The sequence below is a fragment of the Mus caroli genome, unplaced genomic scaffold, assembly GCF_978045245.1.
Source record: "Mus caroli unplaced genomic scaffold, Mus_caroli_1 scaffold_5, whole genome shotgun sequence".
In the NCBI taxonomy this organism is placed as follows: domain Eukaryota; kingdom Metazoa; phylum Chordata; class Mammalia; order Rodentia; family Muridae; genus Mus; species Mus caroli.
This window is the reverse complement of record NW_028227260.1, coordinates 14,262,778-14,281,293: the sequence shown is the minus strand read 5'-3', so window position 1 is coordinate 14,281,293 and position 18,516 is coordinate 14,262,778. Positions and strand designations below refer to the sequence as shown.

Below are 18,516 nucleotides of genomic sequence, written 5' to 3'. Positions count from 1 at the left end.
TACTATTATATTAGAATGTTTTTGCTTTTCTATTAGATGACAAATTCACTTTGCAATTTGAGGTTGATTTTTCTAGTACTTGCTAGAGTAGAGACTTAGGACACGGGTGGGTGCCTCCAAAAATATTACTTGATTGTATTAAATTACCAAAATGTTTTCATTCAATATTAAAGGCCATGGGGTACAAGTTGTACATTAAATACCCATCTTAAAGTACTGATTGGAATATTATACCTCAGTAGAATTTCAACTGAAATAAGAAAATATGCTTTAAAATCTTAAATGTGAAGTATATGGCAGAAGTGAAATTTTGGGGAAGATAAGAGTCTGAAATCACAAGTGTTATTTTTGGTTTTCTATGTCAAGGAAGAATGACTTAGGCCTTATGCGAAGTAATAATATAACTGTACTATAGGGATTTCCTTCGAATGGACTATGATGCCAATTTATTTATATGTCATTAATATTAGGAATAGATAAAATGATAGAAGGCAAATAAGTTATCAATACAGCTCATAAATAAATATTCTGTAATGGCTCTTCCTTTATTAACAGAGGGTGATTAGAAACAGGAAATATCTTAAGTACATTGCTGCCTTGGGGCAGCTGTTGATAGGCAAATGCTTGATAGGGTAGGCTTATTGCTATATTTGGAATTTGGTCGTTTAACTAGATTTTGAGTGGCTACTTTTCCTTTAATGCTGTATGAAACAGGAAAAATAGGTATCATTGTAACATAACCATTAGTTATTAAAAGAACTTTAAATGTCATATTATAAACCTACTTAAATCTTTTTTTCCCCTAAACTACCATGCCAGACTGGATGTTGCCATGTTCATGCCTTGATGATAATGGACTGAACCTATGAACCTATAAGCCAGTCCCAAATAAATGTTCTTATGAGAAAAAAAAATGTAACAGAGTAGTCAAGTTTCATTCAAATGTTTGAGTCATTTACTTATTCATTCATTACTTTTCAGTTTTCATAGTATAACATGCTTTTTATAAAAATTGGGTTCAGATCATTTTAAGTCTACATTATCAGTTTTTAATCATTAATAAGATCTGATTTCTTATATCACTGGTTCAATTACAGTTTTTCTAAAACTTCAATATTTTAATTAGCCATAATTAAAAAACCATAATAATTAGTATTCTTTTGAATTTAATTTTTTGCAATAGTACAGATAAATGCTTAAAACCTGTTCCCTAATGTGATTACAGAGATGGCTTAGTGGTCAAGAGTGGTTAAAATGACTACTGTTCCAGATGATATCATTCGGCTTCCAGCACGTGTATCAGAAGACTCCCATTCTCTTGTCCTCTAGCTAAAGGAAATACATTGTCCTCTTTTGTTCTATGTGGGCACTTTCACTTATATATACACATTCCCCCATATATACACATATGTGTAAAATATATAATAAAACTAAATCTTTACATAAAAGTAAGAATTCTTATTCTATAATACTTAAGCGTAATGGTCACTTACACTTTGATTTAACTGGGTTATACAGTCACCTGCATTATGAGCCTCTGGGGGTAATACACAATTACGTCAGACAGTCTCAATTTAAGACAAGTTCTGGTTTTAGAAATCAAGCAATAAGCTGAATAAAAGCTTGGCCAAGTATATTAATATAACAAGTTTCTAACTGCAATGAAACAAGTCATGACGGAAAACTTGGGAACACTATTCTTTTTCACATCATAAAAATTCCAGATTGCTCCTATTGTTTACCGATAATAATTCTGCCATTACAGGAAAAAGTTTCATCATTTTAGTGCCTCCACACTCCACTGAAATAGTTTATCAACTGGTTAAAGATACCTTATCTGATATCAGTGATGTTAATATGCAAAAAGTAGTTCTGAATATCAGCAGTGGGCTTCCTTACACTTTTCAGAAACTCAAGACAGATTTTGTTTCATCACTAGAATACTCTAGGGTAACGTTTGGACAATAAATCATTTGTGTGATTTGGCTGTCACATTCCATTATCAGTGTTCAGAGGTCTTTTTATTGTGAACAGACTGCTAAATATAATGGGGGAAGTGTTAAGTTTTACCAGAACTTTAAAGTAGTATTTATTTTATTTGCTTTTTTGATCACATAATAATTTATCAGAAACCAAATTTTGGAAATCTACATATTTTTTCCTCAACAATACACACGATTATGTACATATATTTATACACATATATTTTATGTATGATATTCTTTAAAATGATTTTATTTATTATTTATTCATTCTGGGATCTCTGACAACATATACACAATGTTTTATACCCTATTTAATACATTCTTAGGGACTTAGGCAAATAATGTTTTGAAAGGCAGTTTTTTAAATCAAGCTTACATGGTGATTTCTGACATCAGATTAGCTACATTAATAATCCAGTTGGAAAAGACATAACATTGGCTATGTTACGCAAGGCAGCTTAGAGTACAGTATGTGCCATCAAATCTCGTATCAGTCTCTGTATTGGACTCTAAGTATTGGAAATCCATTAAACATGAGACCAGTCTCTTTACTTATGGGCAAGATAAAATTGTGTACCTTCCACCTACTGTGTTCTCTGGACTTCCAAAACTATCTTAATCTTTCTTCCATATGACCAGATTTAAACAATTTGCCGTTTTTTCCTTTGAGATCTAATTTGCTCATTTCAGTTTCACAAAGAATATAAAATACTCAGAAATCTAAGTTTGTGTAAATACAAGGAAGAACTTTTAAAATAAAATGTCTTTTTCTTTTTGGATGCAGAAGCTCTGAAATCCTAAAATATTCAAACAGAGGCTTGATAATAAATTTTCTTAAATATAAAGGGCTTTCTTTTTTTGGGTGGGAAGGTGGATAAAAACTGTCTTAGAATTCTTAAACTTGATGGTGAGATAGTCAATATTTGTAGTTAAATATAGCATGACATATTCTATGTTTACCTTAACAAAAACAACTAATGAGCTAACCCTCCTTACTATAAATCACTTTGCAATGGACTCTGTATTATTACCAGAGAGAAAAACTGATAGAAACACATTAAAAAAGGATACATCCTACTGATTTCAAAGCAGCATTCAAAGTAAGTTAAAGATTACTTCACTTAATTATTCAGCATTTGTATAGATTTATCTTTGGAACTGTAAACCCTTTCCTGCCTTCAGTGCTGAGGCATGATTCTAATTAAGTTAACAAAAGCATATCATAAGCCTCAGTTCCCAAACTGCAAGAATCTATAGAAGACTTCCCAGTGACTATATACAGTGCACAAAGACAATATAGTTCAAAGTGAGGGATGAGGCTTGTTGTCAGATTTGCTAAACAGTTATATTAAACACACTGATTCCATGCTGTTCCTCTTTTAGGGGAAAAACGTGTAAATGCCTGAATTCGACATAATTAAAGGACAATGAAAAATAGCAGGCATGCCAAGGGGAAGAAGATAGAGAGTAAACTTAGCGATACTAAAATCCTAAGTTATTTTCTCACACTAAGAATCACAGGGTACATACTTTAAAACATCCATTTCACAAACCATAGGATAGCCTTTGTGATGATAGGGTAAAATATCACAAATTTAAGCAAAATTTGAAAAGAAAAGACATATAGAGGCATGAATGACAACATTTGGAAGGTCTAATATAATCTGTGGGTGACTTATCCAAAGGCAATAGCACAATAAAACATTAGATTTTAAAATTGTGGGTTAAAGATTTTAAATGGGGAAGAAAATTCAAAATCTTTAAAATGGGAAAGTTAATTTTTTTTGATAACACTATTTCACAATAATTATAAAATTATGAAGCATGTTCTTTCTAAATGAATGAAATATTTATCCATAGCCTGTAGAATATATCTGTAGCCTGTAGACTATATCTACTTTATTGTGTTATACATTTGATTTGTAATTGATCAGAACTGCTGAGCAACCAGAATGTTTATTTCTAAGCCATGACTTTTAAGAAGTGAGCTAAACCACACATAGATATTCAGGTAAACTCACCTCCAGTCTTGCAAAGTTTGCACAAATTATAAATAAATTAAAATGAGAATAGACTACATTGTGCTATTTCTCTAAGAATCAATTTTGCAAAATTGTTAACTGGATATGAGAGAAAATTATTGGCACAAATTAAAAAATGCACTATGTATTTTGAATTACTAAGTTTTTTCCTTTTATTTGATATTCTGCTTATTTGATATGTGAACAATAAATACCTATGGAGGAGTGGGCACAAGTTTAGAGCTAGTTGGATCATATATTTTTACAGTAAAGGGGAATTATAGGACATTTAGTTATATATCAGTAGATCTAGACATTGAAATGTTATAGAATTCATGATTGGGAATATTAAATAATATGTAAATTATCTGAAATGACAACTTTAGCCACAGTATTGAATTATATTAAAATTTCTGTGAAATAATTCAATGCATTTATATTATTGGCATACCTATATCTTGTGTTGGTATCAGAAATACATTTACATGAAGCTTTCATACTACATAGGAAAAAATTCTAGGATTTCTGAAATATGAAGCTTAAACATTATAACAAAGTGTCAACTTTACAGTTGAACATACACATATGGGCACTTGTCCTTTAGTGAAAAACATATTACTAAGAACCTTTTCCCATTAAAGGAGAATTCTCAGAATATAATTGAGGTGTGTGTATATGTGTGTGTGTGTGTGTGTGTGTGTGTGTGTGTGAGAGAGAGAGAAAGAGAGAGAGAGAGAGAGAGAGAGAGAGAGAGAGAGAGAGAGAGAGAGAGAGAGAGAGAGAGAAAATGCTACCTGTGGGCATAGTGTTTGTAGAGGCTGGAAGAAGATGTGAACCACTAGATGTGGGTTCTCTGGGGACTAAACTTGGGTGCTTTGGAAAAGCAGCAAGTTCTCTTAGACATTGAGCCCTCTTTAGCACCCATACCGTTCTTAAGAACAAATCTTAGAATCTGGCCTGGTTGTTTTATCCCAGAGCTTTGAGATAAGCTGACAGTATTAGAAAATCTCCATAAAGAAGAGAAAAAAATGTAAGCCCTGAGGGATTAGATAAGCAGATAAGAGAACTTCTGATATATAAATGTAGGGTAAAGAAGGAAAAGCAGGATGAATTTCAGGGGGGTTTCTGTACGACATGCTAGAAACTACTCCTATTGAGAAGCTAACAATAAGTCATTACTGAATTGAAAAGTCATTTGCCTTTATGAATTGTGAACATAGTAAGAAGCAACATCATGACTGAATCTGATTATCTATTTTGGCAAAAATATAAATCATAACTTGTCTTAGCTACGATAATGATAGGTTGTCATTCTGTTATGTGAGTTTAAATTTTACCCCTGGCTGCATCTTCTGCTGGTGTAACTTTGTAGCATGTATAAATCTTTTTCCCCTCCACTGAAAACTGGTTTTATTACTTTGAACATCACCTTATTTACTAAACTACAAGAGTCATTATTAATACTTCTCCCAAACTAATTAAGATGGTACTACGTGATAAATGACTTTTTAGGAAGACCCAAGGCTGTGAAACAAGCATACAGTTAATCTGAGTCGCCTCTTTCCATAAGCCATGGATTTTGTTGGAAGGACAATAGCCTAGAGGCGGTAAAAGATCTGTTTCTAAGTAGATTATGAAAATGAATGAATCACTTCATATGTCACATAATTGTGACATTTATATTTGAACTGTGATTCTATAGAAGAGGATTGTTGTCACCCATAAACCATCCTGCTCAATGGGACTGAAAAGGGAGTCCCAGGGCCAAAGAGCTGTAATTCTAGTTACTAGCATCCCAGCATAAACAGGGCACACTCAACACTTGCACATTTTGCCTTTAAGTAATGTCTAAAATAAATAGATGAACAATGTTTTGTTTTCTGGTTCATGTTATTAGTGGTTAATAATTGTTTACGACATGTAAGGAAAAAGTAAGGCTTGTGTGATTTAAAATGTACCCTCTATCAGCATTAGAATTCTAGACAGATTATTTTCCACATAATCACCAGTGTTTGTATTTCTTTACAGTTTTATACATCAGACAACATGGGATTGGGATTTCCCCCTAGATTTCCTGTGTTCTTTGCTTGTATTTACTTGTCTAAGCAGCCAAGGATGGTACCTGCAACTTTATGAAAGTGATATATTTAAACTGTTCTGCTATTCTTTGACCTTTTTCATGTTATTACTGTTTACATGTGTACTTTGGATTTCAGCTGTAACTTCACAGATTATTTATGATGCTGTTCTTACCAAATTATTTACTTGTGTGCAAAATTTACATTAGTCTCAACTTGTTCCATTCTGCTAATCCTGCCTTTAATATAGGTTTGTATTCAAATTATAGCATTTTCTTGCCTGCAAGATACCTGGATGCTCTTAAAGATAAAACGTGCACCTTTGGAGCCTGACAGTAACTGAACCCATTGAGGGCATCTTCTCTGCACTGTATTAGTAGTCATTATCAGTCTCTCTGCCTAGATAATTCCAGGCATTGACTATGTAACTACAACATAACCTGCACAGCTCCAAAACTGCCAATGACATGCAAAGAATGTTATATTTTAAAATATAAGTTTAGCATGTATTTTTCAGAGGTTCTAGTTTGAAAAGCATAAATATTATATCCAGATAGCCTGATGTATATTGTAGTTACATGGTAATAGATTGAATCTCTTTCTGCTCAGGTTGAAAGACTGAGATTTTGTTTTAGCTTTCTAAGACTAAGTTAATACATGTGTAAATTAAAGGAAAATGCTGATGGGTAATCTCCAAAATAGTGAAAAAGAGAGCATTATGATTCTATTAAAGAAATGAGTGCACAAAGAATGTGTGACTGGAAAGGCTATCTTATAACAGCCAAGGAGGAAATCGGCAGGATCAAGGGATAAATCTTTTGAAAATCTCACCTAAAGTCCCTACCATTGCAAAGGTGTAAAAGACACTCTCTGCCTTATCAAGGCAGTATTTTAGTGTTATAACAAATAATTTCTGAATTAAGTATACGTTTATATTGTCAATGATTTATACCTCTTAAAAGTTGTAGAGGCTGACATAATTAGTAATTTAATTTAAGGACATTATTAAAAGGCCCATACCTCAGTAAGCTTTGAAAGCGCTAATTGGGATAATAGGAAAGTACTTGTCTTTTCCCAAATGTCAGTGAAGTAGGTCAGCATAATTAATATGCATGCTGACTTTTCAGTCAAAGGAAAACAAGACATGTCTCATCTGTGTACTTTTAGTACCATCTATTTCAGACTAAAATGATTTCAACCTGAGAAAATTGTCACAGAATGACTCAGTTAAATAACTGAATTTCAAATAAGACAAAAGGTAGTTCAACCATGGGCACAGAGATTGCAGTCTGTTCTATGGAAGGCTAAATTTCACAACCAGGAGGAAATAAAAAATGATTCAGGGTTATGGATTTAGGTAGCTCTTGTTCCTTGAAGTTCACTGCAAACATGTGTCATTACATGAGGTGAGACAAAATAAATGATATAAAAGGAGTTTGGTTAACAATACTTCCTCATGCTTAAGTTATAAAGCAGTTTATATTTTCATGTTTTCTATTACCCACTTTGGTTCCCTGCTAAGCAGTTCCTATTTTAAATGTTTAGGCAACATTTAAAAAAATATTTTGAGCCAGACATATACTCACTTTCCCTGCACAGGAATAGTACACATTTCCTTTAGTAGCTCAAGCTGAGTGCTGGCCTGGAGCAGGAGAGCTCTGAGAGACTGAGTTTTGTGAGTTTGCTTTGCTTGTCAATCTATGTGTCTACATAAAAGAGTGCTCTGTGTGAGAGGATGTACGTATATGTGTGATGCTGACATCATGGCCATGGCTTTTTGTTCTGTGCATAATTTCTGTTTCTGGCATAATACCCAGCAGTTTGGTTTGAATAAGCAGCCTTCATGGTTATTTCTAATGACCAATTTACACAAGGCATGATTATGACATTCTCAAAGTAGATCCTAAATAGACTGAGCCACTAAACAAAGAACATACACAGGCTGGAAGGAGGCCGCCAGCAGACATGCAGCTCAGTCTCCATGGCTGCGTTGCCTGAGCTCAGTGGGAGAGGATGCACCTCCCCTGGCAGACTTAATGCACCAGGGTGGGGGGATTCCCAAGGGGTCCACTCTCTCAGAGGAGATCTGGATGGGGGAGGGTCTCTGTGAAGGGGGACTGGGAAAGGCTAGTGTAAACAGAAAAATGGTCAAGTTATCTGTCTTTTAAAAGAAATAACTGATTTTAAAGTCAATCTTTTCCAAATGAAACATTTATCGTGTTAGATAATTCTAAATATTTAGAATGTGACAAAAAATCAGTCACCATGAGAAAGGTGAACATATATTGCACTGAATATGAAAAATCTTCCAGGCACAATGGGATGCAGTGCTCCATACAGAACAGTTTGTAGTGCATGAAAAAAATTAAGTGAGGAGATTTATTGAGTACCCTGAAAGAAATAGATGGGGCCTCAAAAATACTACTTGACCATTTTTAGTGAGGCTAATCATAATGGAATTGCATGGACTGCCCCCACAATATTGAACTATGATGACAAAATGTGTAATATTAAATTTATTGACAAACTCATTCGAACTGTCCTGCCTTGCCATGTTTATTCTGCAAAGAGACATGGAAAACAATGGACAGTATCAAATAATTATGCATTTAATGCATCTATAGCCCAAACTTAAAAAATGCCATCAACCTAGGGGTGTATCTGAAGAGAAATCCTATACAAAAACAATAAAAAGAGGACCCTTGAAGAAAAAAAATCAAAAGCCATCTAACTAGAAATGCTCTGTGGCTTTGGAAACCTAAAGAAAGGGTTGGTCTGATACCATGTTCCAGACATGATTACTCCTTCCTACTTCTCCCCCACATGATGACTAGGACAAAATAAATCACTTAAAAAAAGACAGAACTATTGACTTTGCCTATAAAATTGATAGAAAGTTTTATGAACAGCATTCCTATTTCAGAATTTAATACTCTTTAATTGGCTGAGATGGAGCATTTTCCCTCCCCAGGGTTTACAGAGTAATAAGCAAACCTTATATATGTATGTATAGCTGTTGTAAAGCACCTGGGTGAGAATCAAACAAGTTTTCGAACCAACACTTAAAACTGAGAAAAGTTTGTTAATTCTGCTAGTCAGAGTATTAAGCATGTATTAGGCTTGCCAGAATGCCGAGAAAAGCCTAGGATGCGTCTTAACTACTCTTTTCATAAGAGTCTTCTATAATGTCTGATAGATATAGATGTTGGGAGGTTTTGCAAGTGATGGGTGCTAATTATCTTTTCAGCACTGACTGCCATATCTTTTGCAATGTTCTCATGGATACTGGCTAATATGTACTTTATACAGAAAACGTCTAAATGTGAATTTGGTGACAAATGATTCTTATATTTTATTGGTGGAAGATATAGAATTCTCATCAAGTCATGTGAGCAGAAGAGGCTCCTTGCTAAAGAAACCAAGTGTCACACTGACAGAGCGCTGACCTGTTAGTAACTTGTAAGCTCTACGTTGTTGATTTTCCCACTAGTAGTGATGAATAACTTATGCTAATGTAACCTATAATCAAAGTCCCTTAGTGACAGGGTGCATATTACATTTTATTTGTATCTTCAAAAAGAGGAGGCCAATCCACTAAAAAAAGCAAATAAATAACTGGTTCAAGCATTATTGGTTCCAGTCATCTATACTAATTTGCTTAATTCACATAAGGTTATTCACCTACAATCTTTTCATTTTACAGTTAGGACTTAAAGCCAGACGTTTCACAATTTAAATAACTGAGTTAAAGCCTTTTCTTTAAATAAATCAGGGTTCTGGACCAGTGTTTTATGGTAGTTATAAACAGAAGCTTCGTATTCGCATGTTGCATAACAAACTTGATAGCTTGTAAATATATTCAGCTTTTTTTTTTTTTTTTTGAGACTGGGTCTCACATAGCCTGCATTAACTCTGAGCTTTCTATGCACCTGATGATGATCTCAAATTCCTAATCCTCCTGTCTCTACATTCCAAGTGTCTAAGTGTGTGTGTGTATGCACCACTATGTCTGTCTAAAAACATATTTTTAAGGTAAAACACCCCAGAATTACTAGAAAAGTGACTGAATTATCTTCTTTTCCTCTTGAGTTCATACCCATACCAATGTACATCAACAAAATAACTGGATGCTTCCAGCAAATTGGTTTCTAGAAAAAGCCAAGCAATTTGGAATGGCATGCTATATGAAATTTCTTTTAGGGGAAAAGTGCCTTTTGAACTTTTTCCCTGACAGTGAGAGGTAAGATATGAGTGTAAATGTTGGTATGCATGTGTGTAGTCAGTTATGCAGCCAGGGTTTTGTTGACACTCTACTCAAAACATTTATAATTTCTTGACCCAAACTCAGGGGACAATCACTATGGACTGGCAGGATCTATGCATGAAAGTAAGAAGAAAGTAGGGGAAGAGAAGAAGGTAAAGAAATGAAAACTATTAACCTCAAAAAGCAAGCAGGGAGTTGGGAGAAAAAGTACTTGTTTTAGTGGCATTTGTCCTGGCTCATAAATTAGGGAAGACCTAACTTCCTATCCAGCATGACCATTATTTTATTTTAAAGGAAAACAACCTTCAAATAAGAAGTTAAAAGGCTATTACTGTGTACACAGGCTAAGAATTTCCACAAACATACTTACTTTTCTCTCCAACGTTTTCTCCTGCTGCTTCCTCTTCCTCCTCCTCCTCTTCTTCCTCCACCTCTGGTGGCTGTATGTCATCTTGTGGGTCACAGGCACTAACTGGTGTATTCAGACAGCAATGGTTGAACCCGCTATCTCGAGGCAGAGTAAAACTTCGAGGCTTGCCCCCATTGCCATTTAACACTTGCATCCTCTCGCTCTCTGCTAAAGGATATGGGCCATAGTGATCCTGGAGGTGGCACTTCTGAGTTGGAAGAGTGGACTGCCGCCTGTGCTCGGGGGAGATGGCTGCCGAATCCGAGAAGACAGAATCTTCCAGAGGCAGAGTCTGAAGATAGTGTAAGCCTGAACTTGTCAGGGGTGTCTCGATTAAATCCTGCCAGGAGCGGCGCTGACTGGCTGTCTTGCGAATGGGAGACACAGCACTGCTCCCAGTAACTTCCTGGCGGAACTCCTCATGTGAAGACTGAGACTGAGAGGTCTCTGTGGAGGAAAGCCGGCTGTGTTTTGCTTCCACATAAGGACTGGCACAACTCATCTGTGGAAAGAAGCCCCTGATCAGTTTCCACAGAAATAACAGACTATTCAGATTGTCAAATACCGTTCTTTTTGATTTTTACCACCAAGTATTTACTTGGATAGAAATCTTACACAGTCAAGTAACAACTGCACAGTTTCGCAGACATCTTTTTTTTTTTAATTAGAGATTTTCTTTATATATATTTCAAATGCTATCCTGAAAGTCCCCCATACCCTCCCCCCCCACTCCCCTACCCACCCACTCCCACTTCTTGGCCCTGGCATTCCCCTGTACTGAGGCATATAAAGTTTGCAATACCAACGGGGCCTCTCTTTCCAATGATGGCTGACTAGGCCATCTTCTGATACATATGCAGCTAGAGACACGAGCTCTGGGGGTACTGGTTAGTTCATATTGTTGTTCCACCTATAGGGTTGCAGACCCCTTCAGCTCCTTGGGTACTTTCTCTAGCTCCTCCATTGGGAGCCCTGTGATCCATCCACTAGCTGACTGTGAGCATCCACTTCTGTGTTTGCCAGGCACTGGCATAGCCTCACAAGAGACAGCTATAACAGGGTCCCTTCAGCAAAATCTTGCTGGCATATGCAATAGTGTCTGGGTTTGGTGGCTGATTATGGGATGGATCCCCGGGTGGGGTAGTCTCTGGATAGTCCATCCTTTTGTGTTAGCTCTAAATTAAAGTCTATAGGCCACAGCTTACACATTAAGAGTTAGGAATTCAAATGCCTTGAGATATAGATATAACAGTTGTCCATGAAACATCTGATACAATAGTACAAACCTGATAATAATCAAACTATTAGAAACTGTAAATGTTTATGTAATAAAGATTCGGCAACTAAACAATTTAAAACTGTTTATATCTTTTGAATTTTTAAAGGAACAGTCCCCATAGAGTCTTATTTCTGTATTTTAATCAGCTTAAGGGGTGAGAGAAAGAGAGAGGCTTTTGTATATGAGAAAAAGTTGTCTATAAACAGAGTAACTTTTCTGCTTCTTCATAGGTCAGTGTCTATTTCTATGGGTTGCACAGAGTCTTGTGGTTTTGTCAATTCTATAATAATTTCTGGAGAACTGAAGATAGGGGTGTGAGGGTATAGGGACATCCTTTTGGAGATGATGATGAGGAATGGGTTGAGGAACTGCTGGAGGGTAGAATGGGGAGAATAATGGCTGAACTGTAAAAAAGATTAAAGATAAAAAAGGAAAATATGGGTGGGATGAAATTATAGTTTGTTGGGGATTAGCATATAGGCACTATATAGAGTATATAAAACGGACTATATTTTGTGTATGAATTTAATTTTGGGAAAATATATTATAGCATAAAAGACAAACAAGAAGAAAGACTAGCATCAATAAAATGCTGTAAAAAATTTACAGAACCACGCTCTACCTGGCACAAGCCTTACTTTCCAGCTCTAAAGGCTAGCAGGCTACCCCAGGAGCCTTTCTGCAAGGAGCTAAGTTACATTTATTAATCACTAATGGGGTTGAAGTGTCCCTAGAAGAAATCTGGCTGAGATGAACATGTCACCCCATTTGGAAAAGGTATAGAAACTACATAGCATCATCCATGGGTACATTGTTATCTTTTAACATATTGAGTGGTATATTGAACTACATCTTAATAATATGAATAGTTTCTTTCCAAGATGCTACTGTTGTGCAAACAAAAAAGGGACACATTAACCAGAAGAACAGTGGAACACTGGGGGTGCAGAGGCAATACTGGGTATTGAAAGCTTTAAGTGGAACTGAAGGCAGGAGGGCTGGCGAGAGTAGGGTTAAGTAAAAATAAGGATATATTTTAAAAGACACATGAAAACCTACTTCGTGGTAAGGGAATTAAAAATAATTAAAAAAAATAAAGCATGGTTCTCCTCTCATCTTTTTATAATATTCCAAAGGAATTATTCAGATCCTGGTATTTTTTTTCTAAGAAAGTGAAAATATTAATTACTTGGAATAATACAAAGAGACTGAATTAAGTTGACCTGTGTCACATAAACTAGCTTTCTTTTTCCTTTGTCTCAAGATACAGAGAACTGATTACTTTGGTAACATTACCATTAAATTCAATAGCTACACTGACATACTCTCAGTAACTCTGATGGGAAACAGATACAAGCTGGCAGAGGCTTTTAAAAAGTTGGATAATTATTTACCTCAGTAGAAGATTGAACTAAAGTTTATACATAAGGTGATTTATAGATTTAAGCATTCTGTAAGAATTCTGGAGCACCATAAACATATATATTAAAGCTGACAGCTTGGCTATATAAAGTACTTCAGCAAGCACTCCTTTTTTTTTCTTTCTAATTTGACATAAGCTAAAGTCATCTGGGAAGAATACCAATAGAGAAAATAACCCCATCTAATTGTCCTGTAGGCAAGTTTGTGGGGCATTTTCTTGATTAATGATTGATGTGGGCGGGTCCAAGACATTGTGGTGGTGCCATCTCTGGGCTGCTGATGAGCAAGCCAGTAAGCAGAATCCCACCATGGCCTCTGTTTCAGTTCCTGCCTCCATCCAGGTTGCTGCCATGCCTGAGTTCTTGCCTTGGCTTCCCTCAATGATGGATTATGATCAAGACTTGTAAAACAAATTAGCCCTTTCTTCCCCAAATTGCTTTCAGTTTTGATATTTTCTTCCAGCACTAGAAAGCAAACTAAGATAGCACATGATATCTGTTACTGAGCTACACCTCCAGCTCTTTTCTGTTGTTTTTAATTCCTTTTAATCTGGCAAACTCCTGCCAAAATCTATAGTGATTGTTTACTTGATTAAATATTCCTTGTAAACATAAGCATAAACATATTTTCCTCCTGATTTCAGATGACAAATTTTCTTTTCCCCAGGAAATCTTGTTTCACATACAATTTACTATAGGTTTTTAGTTCAGAGCATCCTGCTCCGTCCTTAGCACACTGCTATTGAACTTACAGAGGGAGGCCGTGGGTATGTGTCATAGGGGGGTGGAGGGCTGTCTTGTTTTGGCGTTGATGGAGTATCTGCTTCTTCTTTGTCACTCTCACTCCAGTAATCTGAAAATTTACACACATGGACACCTCAACATTTTATAAGTACTTATAGCGATATTTCTCAAGAAAAGATAAAACGACTTAACCAAAAAGATTTACATTTCTTTACTACAGCATGTCTGTTATCATTGTCATACCCAAGAGTTATCAGTTTCATTTTGGAGAAGGACAAAATAACCTAATCACAATCTCATTCGAAATTAATGACAAATAGGAAGTCTTAATATAGTACTCTATAAGTCAAATCATGTTTAGGATATATTTGATTTGAGATCAAATTACTCAGAATTCTTAATTAATAAATACCACAGGATGTTTCTTAAAGTATGTCCCATTGCTGTGGTGACTACTCAGAGAGAAAATCAATATATCATATGCTGCTGTATATCTATACCAATATAAACACCTCCAAAATTAATGTTCTAAATCCCCCTTTTCTGGCTTCAATTCACTGGTTTTCTAACAATTGCTGCTTTCTAGAGTCAAGCTGACATACTCCCACCTCTCCTTGGAAAGGCATGACAAACCCTAAATCTTACCAAACACACACACACACACACACACACACACACACACACACACACACACACTGCATGCCACCGAAACTGAGCTACAAGTACCAAATTTCCAAAATTACCTAAAAGGTAGGAAATATAAGCCAGTAGACAAAGTTACTTGGCAGAACTGAGACAAGAGGAAAGATAAAGAACTCTGAGAGCTATATTCATATTGTTAGTTAAATCCAACAAAAGACCAACAATGAGAATCACTTTTACTATATTAGTCATAACTGTTGTGTTGCTTCTTTATGTGAGTTCCACACAAAGTGCTGGGATGATTCCAATAGCAATTTCAGGTGAGATAATAGGTATAAAAAGCAGAGGAAATTTGTCTGAAAATTGGGATTCTAAAACAACCAGCACAAGGCTCAAGAAGTGTTCAGATTCAAGTGAAAACCACAGTACATATTTTTGTAGGAACCCTTCTCTTTCCAGAAATTCTCAATGGCAATGTTTTTCCTATAGTGCTATCTAAAAGTGAGTACAACTGATTTTTTCAGAAATTGCTACAATCCATGTAGGAAATAATAGAGCTGGATTAAAACTAAGGCATCAGCTCGATCCAAAGCTCTGCAGATTAAAGATCTGGGACTCTTGCTTGACATATCAAGAAGTTTAATGTTAAGTATAGTGAGGTTATCTCATCTCCCTTACCCACTTCTGAGTTTTAACTCTCGTTACTGTGAATAGAAAGTCTCTGTCAATGGATATTGGATATAAAATAAACTGCCCATTCTATTCAGGCCTTAAAACTCAAGGATCCACTGAGGAAAAAAATACAATATGTCAATTAATCTTAATTAGATATCTGTTCCCCCCTCCCTTAATTAAAAACAAATCAATGGGAAACTGGTCATGGGAGCATACAACTGTAACTCAATACTCAGGAGGCTGCCCCGGGATTTAAAGTTTGAGTTAGCTAAACCCTATCTAAAAAGTCCAGTGGAAACTAATAATGGAGATACTGGACAATGATTACCACTATAACTAAGGCCTCCCTCAAAGATTGACATAGATGCTCAGAAACAGCTAGTAAATGATGGTGGACAAAGCATGACTGATATTCAGAAACAATTCTTCACTATACAACGTCACCAGACATCTATGGTCTTAGCGGCATTATTTAACTTCCTTGGGTCTATTTTATTATCTGTACAAGTGTGGCTAATAATTGTAACTGACTTTCAGAGTTGTCTTCATGGGAGTACTAAGCACAGTAACATATATGAAGCACTTTGTACTGTGACTACATTCAAGAAGTATTAGGAGCATTTCTCTTCTTGGGTATGTTTTAGATTTTATGCCAGGTCAGATATAGACCCCAAAGGCGGTAAATATCTGATGTTCATTTTTATAGACACTCTTTTTTTTCTTTTGTAGCATTTTTGAACAGTGAAGAATGAAATCTAGAGTCCCAGGGTCTGTGCAGTTTTGTGAGAGCCTGAAAAATTCCTGGGAAATCAATGCTAGCATTCATCTCTCCACATATGATACAAAGTGCCCTTGCTAAGATCTTTCTACCCTTATCTATCCCACTGTTTTCGATAATGCTGTCTGAGTTTATCCTCAATGTTTGCATTGATACCTTGGGGTCTTGGTGCACTAATAGTTCAAGTGGCCCTCATTAGCACACTGGAAAACAGATGATTAACATTTTATCCAGAGCCCCATAGCCGTTACCATATGTAAGAGATCTGAAGTGTTTATTTTTATTCCGCAAATTAGGAAAAATGCTAATATCAATTTGACATAATTCTTGGCTTGTTAAAAAGTAATAGCAATACAAACACTTGTTGGCTTGCTTAAGAAAAGGTGGAAATATTACTCTACAAATTAACTTCTTGTGCTAAGCTATGGGAAAGGGAAAAAACAATGATATAAAAAAGGCAACAATGAAAACTTACTCGACTTTTTGGGAACATTTGAACATGGGAACACCATAGCTTAGTGGATGAAACTAATCTAATATTTTTCTAAGAGCCAGTAGATTTTAGCTCTTAAAATTATATAAATATATATTTTAATGAGTCTTACAATGATAGCAAATTTTGTTATTATGAATAAACATGGCCATCATCAGAAGAAGAAAACTCCTTTTTTACTGTTTTATCTTGATACAAAGGACATATTTTTAAAACTTGCTGTTATTTTGAACTGTTAAAGAAACACAATACAGGTCATTGACTTTTATGTGATTAAAGCTTTATAATGACCTTAAGGAATTATTATTTTTATGGTAAAACATTAAAATTCCTTTTTTTGTAGATTTCTGAGGATATAGCTTTATGATTTATGATCATTATCTCTATCCATCTTGCTGTCAGTAGTCCACAATAACTTTTACTCTTTACTCATATCTAACTGTAACTCAGTACTTGCTCATTACTTTGTTTACTACCCACTTAATTATTCATAGCCTTTAGTTAACGCTACTCTATTTTTAACCTCAGAGAGCTGTATTTTGTATGAAACCTAATTTTTGTACTAAAACTTATACTCAGGAGATGTCAAACAGGTATAGAGGAGTGGAGTTGACATATGTATTCCTCAGTTCCCAGTAGAAGACCAAGGAACCTAATCACATATTAAGTAGGTAGTCTATTATGTTTCTGTGATATTTTTCTACGTATGTATTACTCATATTTCCAGCTCTTATGTCTTTAAGCAGCCAGGTAAAATCAGCTTTAAAGAGCTACTTAATAGGTTTTCAAGACATATGAAAGGGAAGGCTGATATATTTTTAGTATTCTTACCACAGAAATTAAGATGTAGAAATTGCACCAGGCATAAAGTTGAGGAAGTTAAAACACTAAGCCACATTTACTACATTATAATCTTAGATGAGGTTTGCTTGTGCATAGTGATTTCATGAAGATTGCTTCTACATTATTTGTAGATTAGTTACTGCCTTCAGTCCACATCATTGTCATTGTGCAGTTCAGAAAGCAGAGACAGACAACCAAAAGTCTTTTACCATTCCCTTCCCAGAAGGATTCCATTTATCCTCGTTTCCTGGAACCCATTTTATGTTACTATGTTTCATGTTCTCCATCGCACTAAAACTACCTTTTTGAGCAGAACCTAGTATAATTGCTGGATAGGTGCTTACATTTTCACACAATGGTGCCATTGAGGTTTTTTTTTTTTTCAAAATAATTTAATAAAATATTTTAACTTTCTGTCCATTATCAATATTATACCAAAATTCACTTCAAAATAATTTTCTTCAAAAGATTTTGCCTCATTAGCCCTGCCTTTTTATGCAAAATGTGCAACATGATAATAAAATAAAAGGTATTTCTTTACCTTGTTCTTGTTTAATCCTCTCTCTTTCTGCATATCCTGCAGTCAGCATGTTAATTCTGTTAAGCCATCTGGAAAAATAAAGAAAAAAAGACAATTAATTATACTTGTTAGAAACACTTATTGTAAAATATCTTAAAAAGAATAATCCTACATATAAAATATATTCTTTATTAAACTTGAAATAGTTTAAGTCTTCAACAGGCAATAGTCTATTGTAGAACAAATTGTTCCCACACTGAAGATGTAATTCCAATGGAACAGTTATTTAAAGCTGTTAGTATGCACAATACAAAAGGTTTTGAAGTGGCCAAAGCCCTAACAATTCTTTTCCTTCAAATGTATA

At 35.1% G+C, this 18,516-nt stretch overlaps 1 protein-coding gene across 5 annotated transcripts in view; it reads right to left on the bottom strand.

The window, feature by feature from the left end:
- The window catches only part of Cnksr2 (connector enhancer of kinase suppressor of Ras 2), a 246,628-nt gene that overhangs the window by 22,678 nt on the left and 205,434 nt on the right, over window positions 1–18,516 (bottom strand). For all 5 annotated transcript variants that reach the window (XM_021153092.3, XM_021153091.3, XM_021153093.3 and 2 more), the window contains 3 exons: window positions 18,174–18,241; window positions 14,210–14,310; window positions 10,719–11,259 (listed from right to left, as the gene is read on the bottom strand). In XM_021153092.3, coding sequence (XP_021008751.1) covers window positions 10,719–11,259; window positions 14,210–14,310; window positions 18,174–18,241 — 710 coding nt within the window. The remainder of the gene's footprint in view (window positions 1–10,718; window positions 11,260–14,209; window positions 14,311–18,173; window positions 18,242–18,516) is intronic.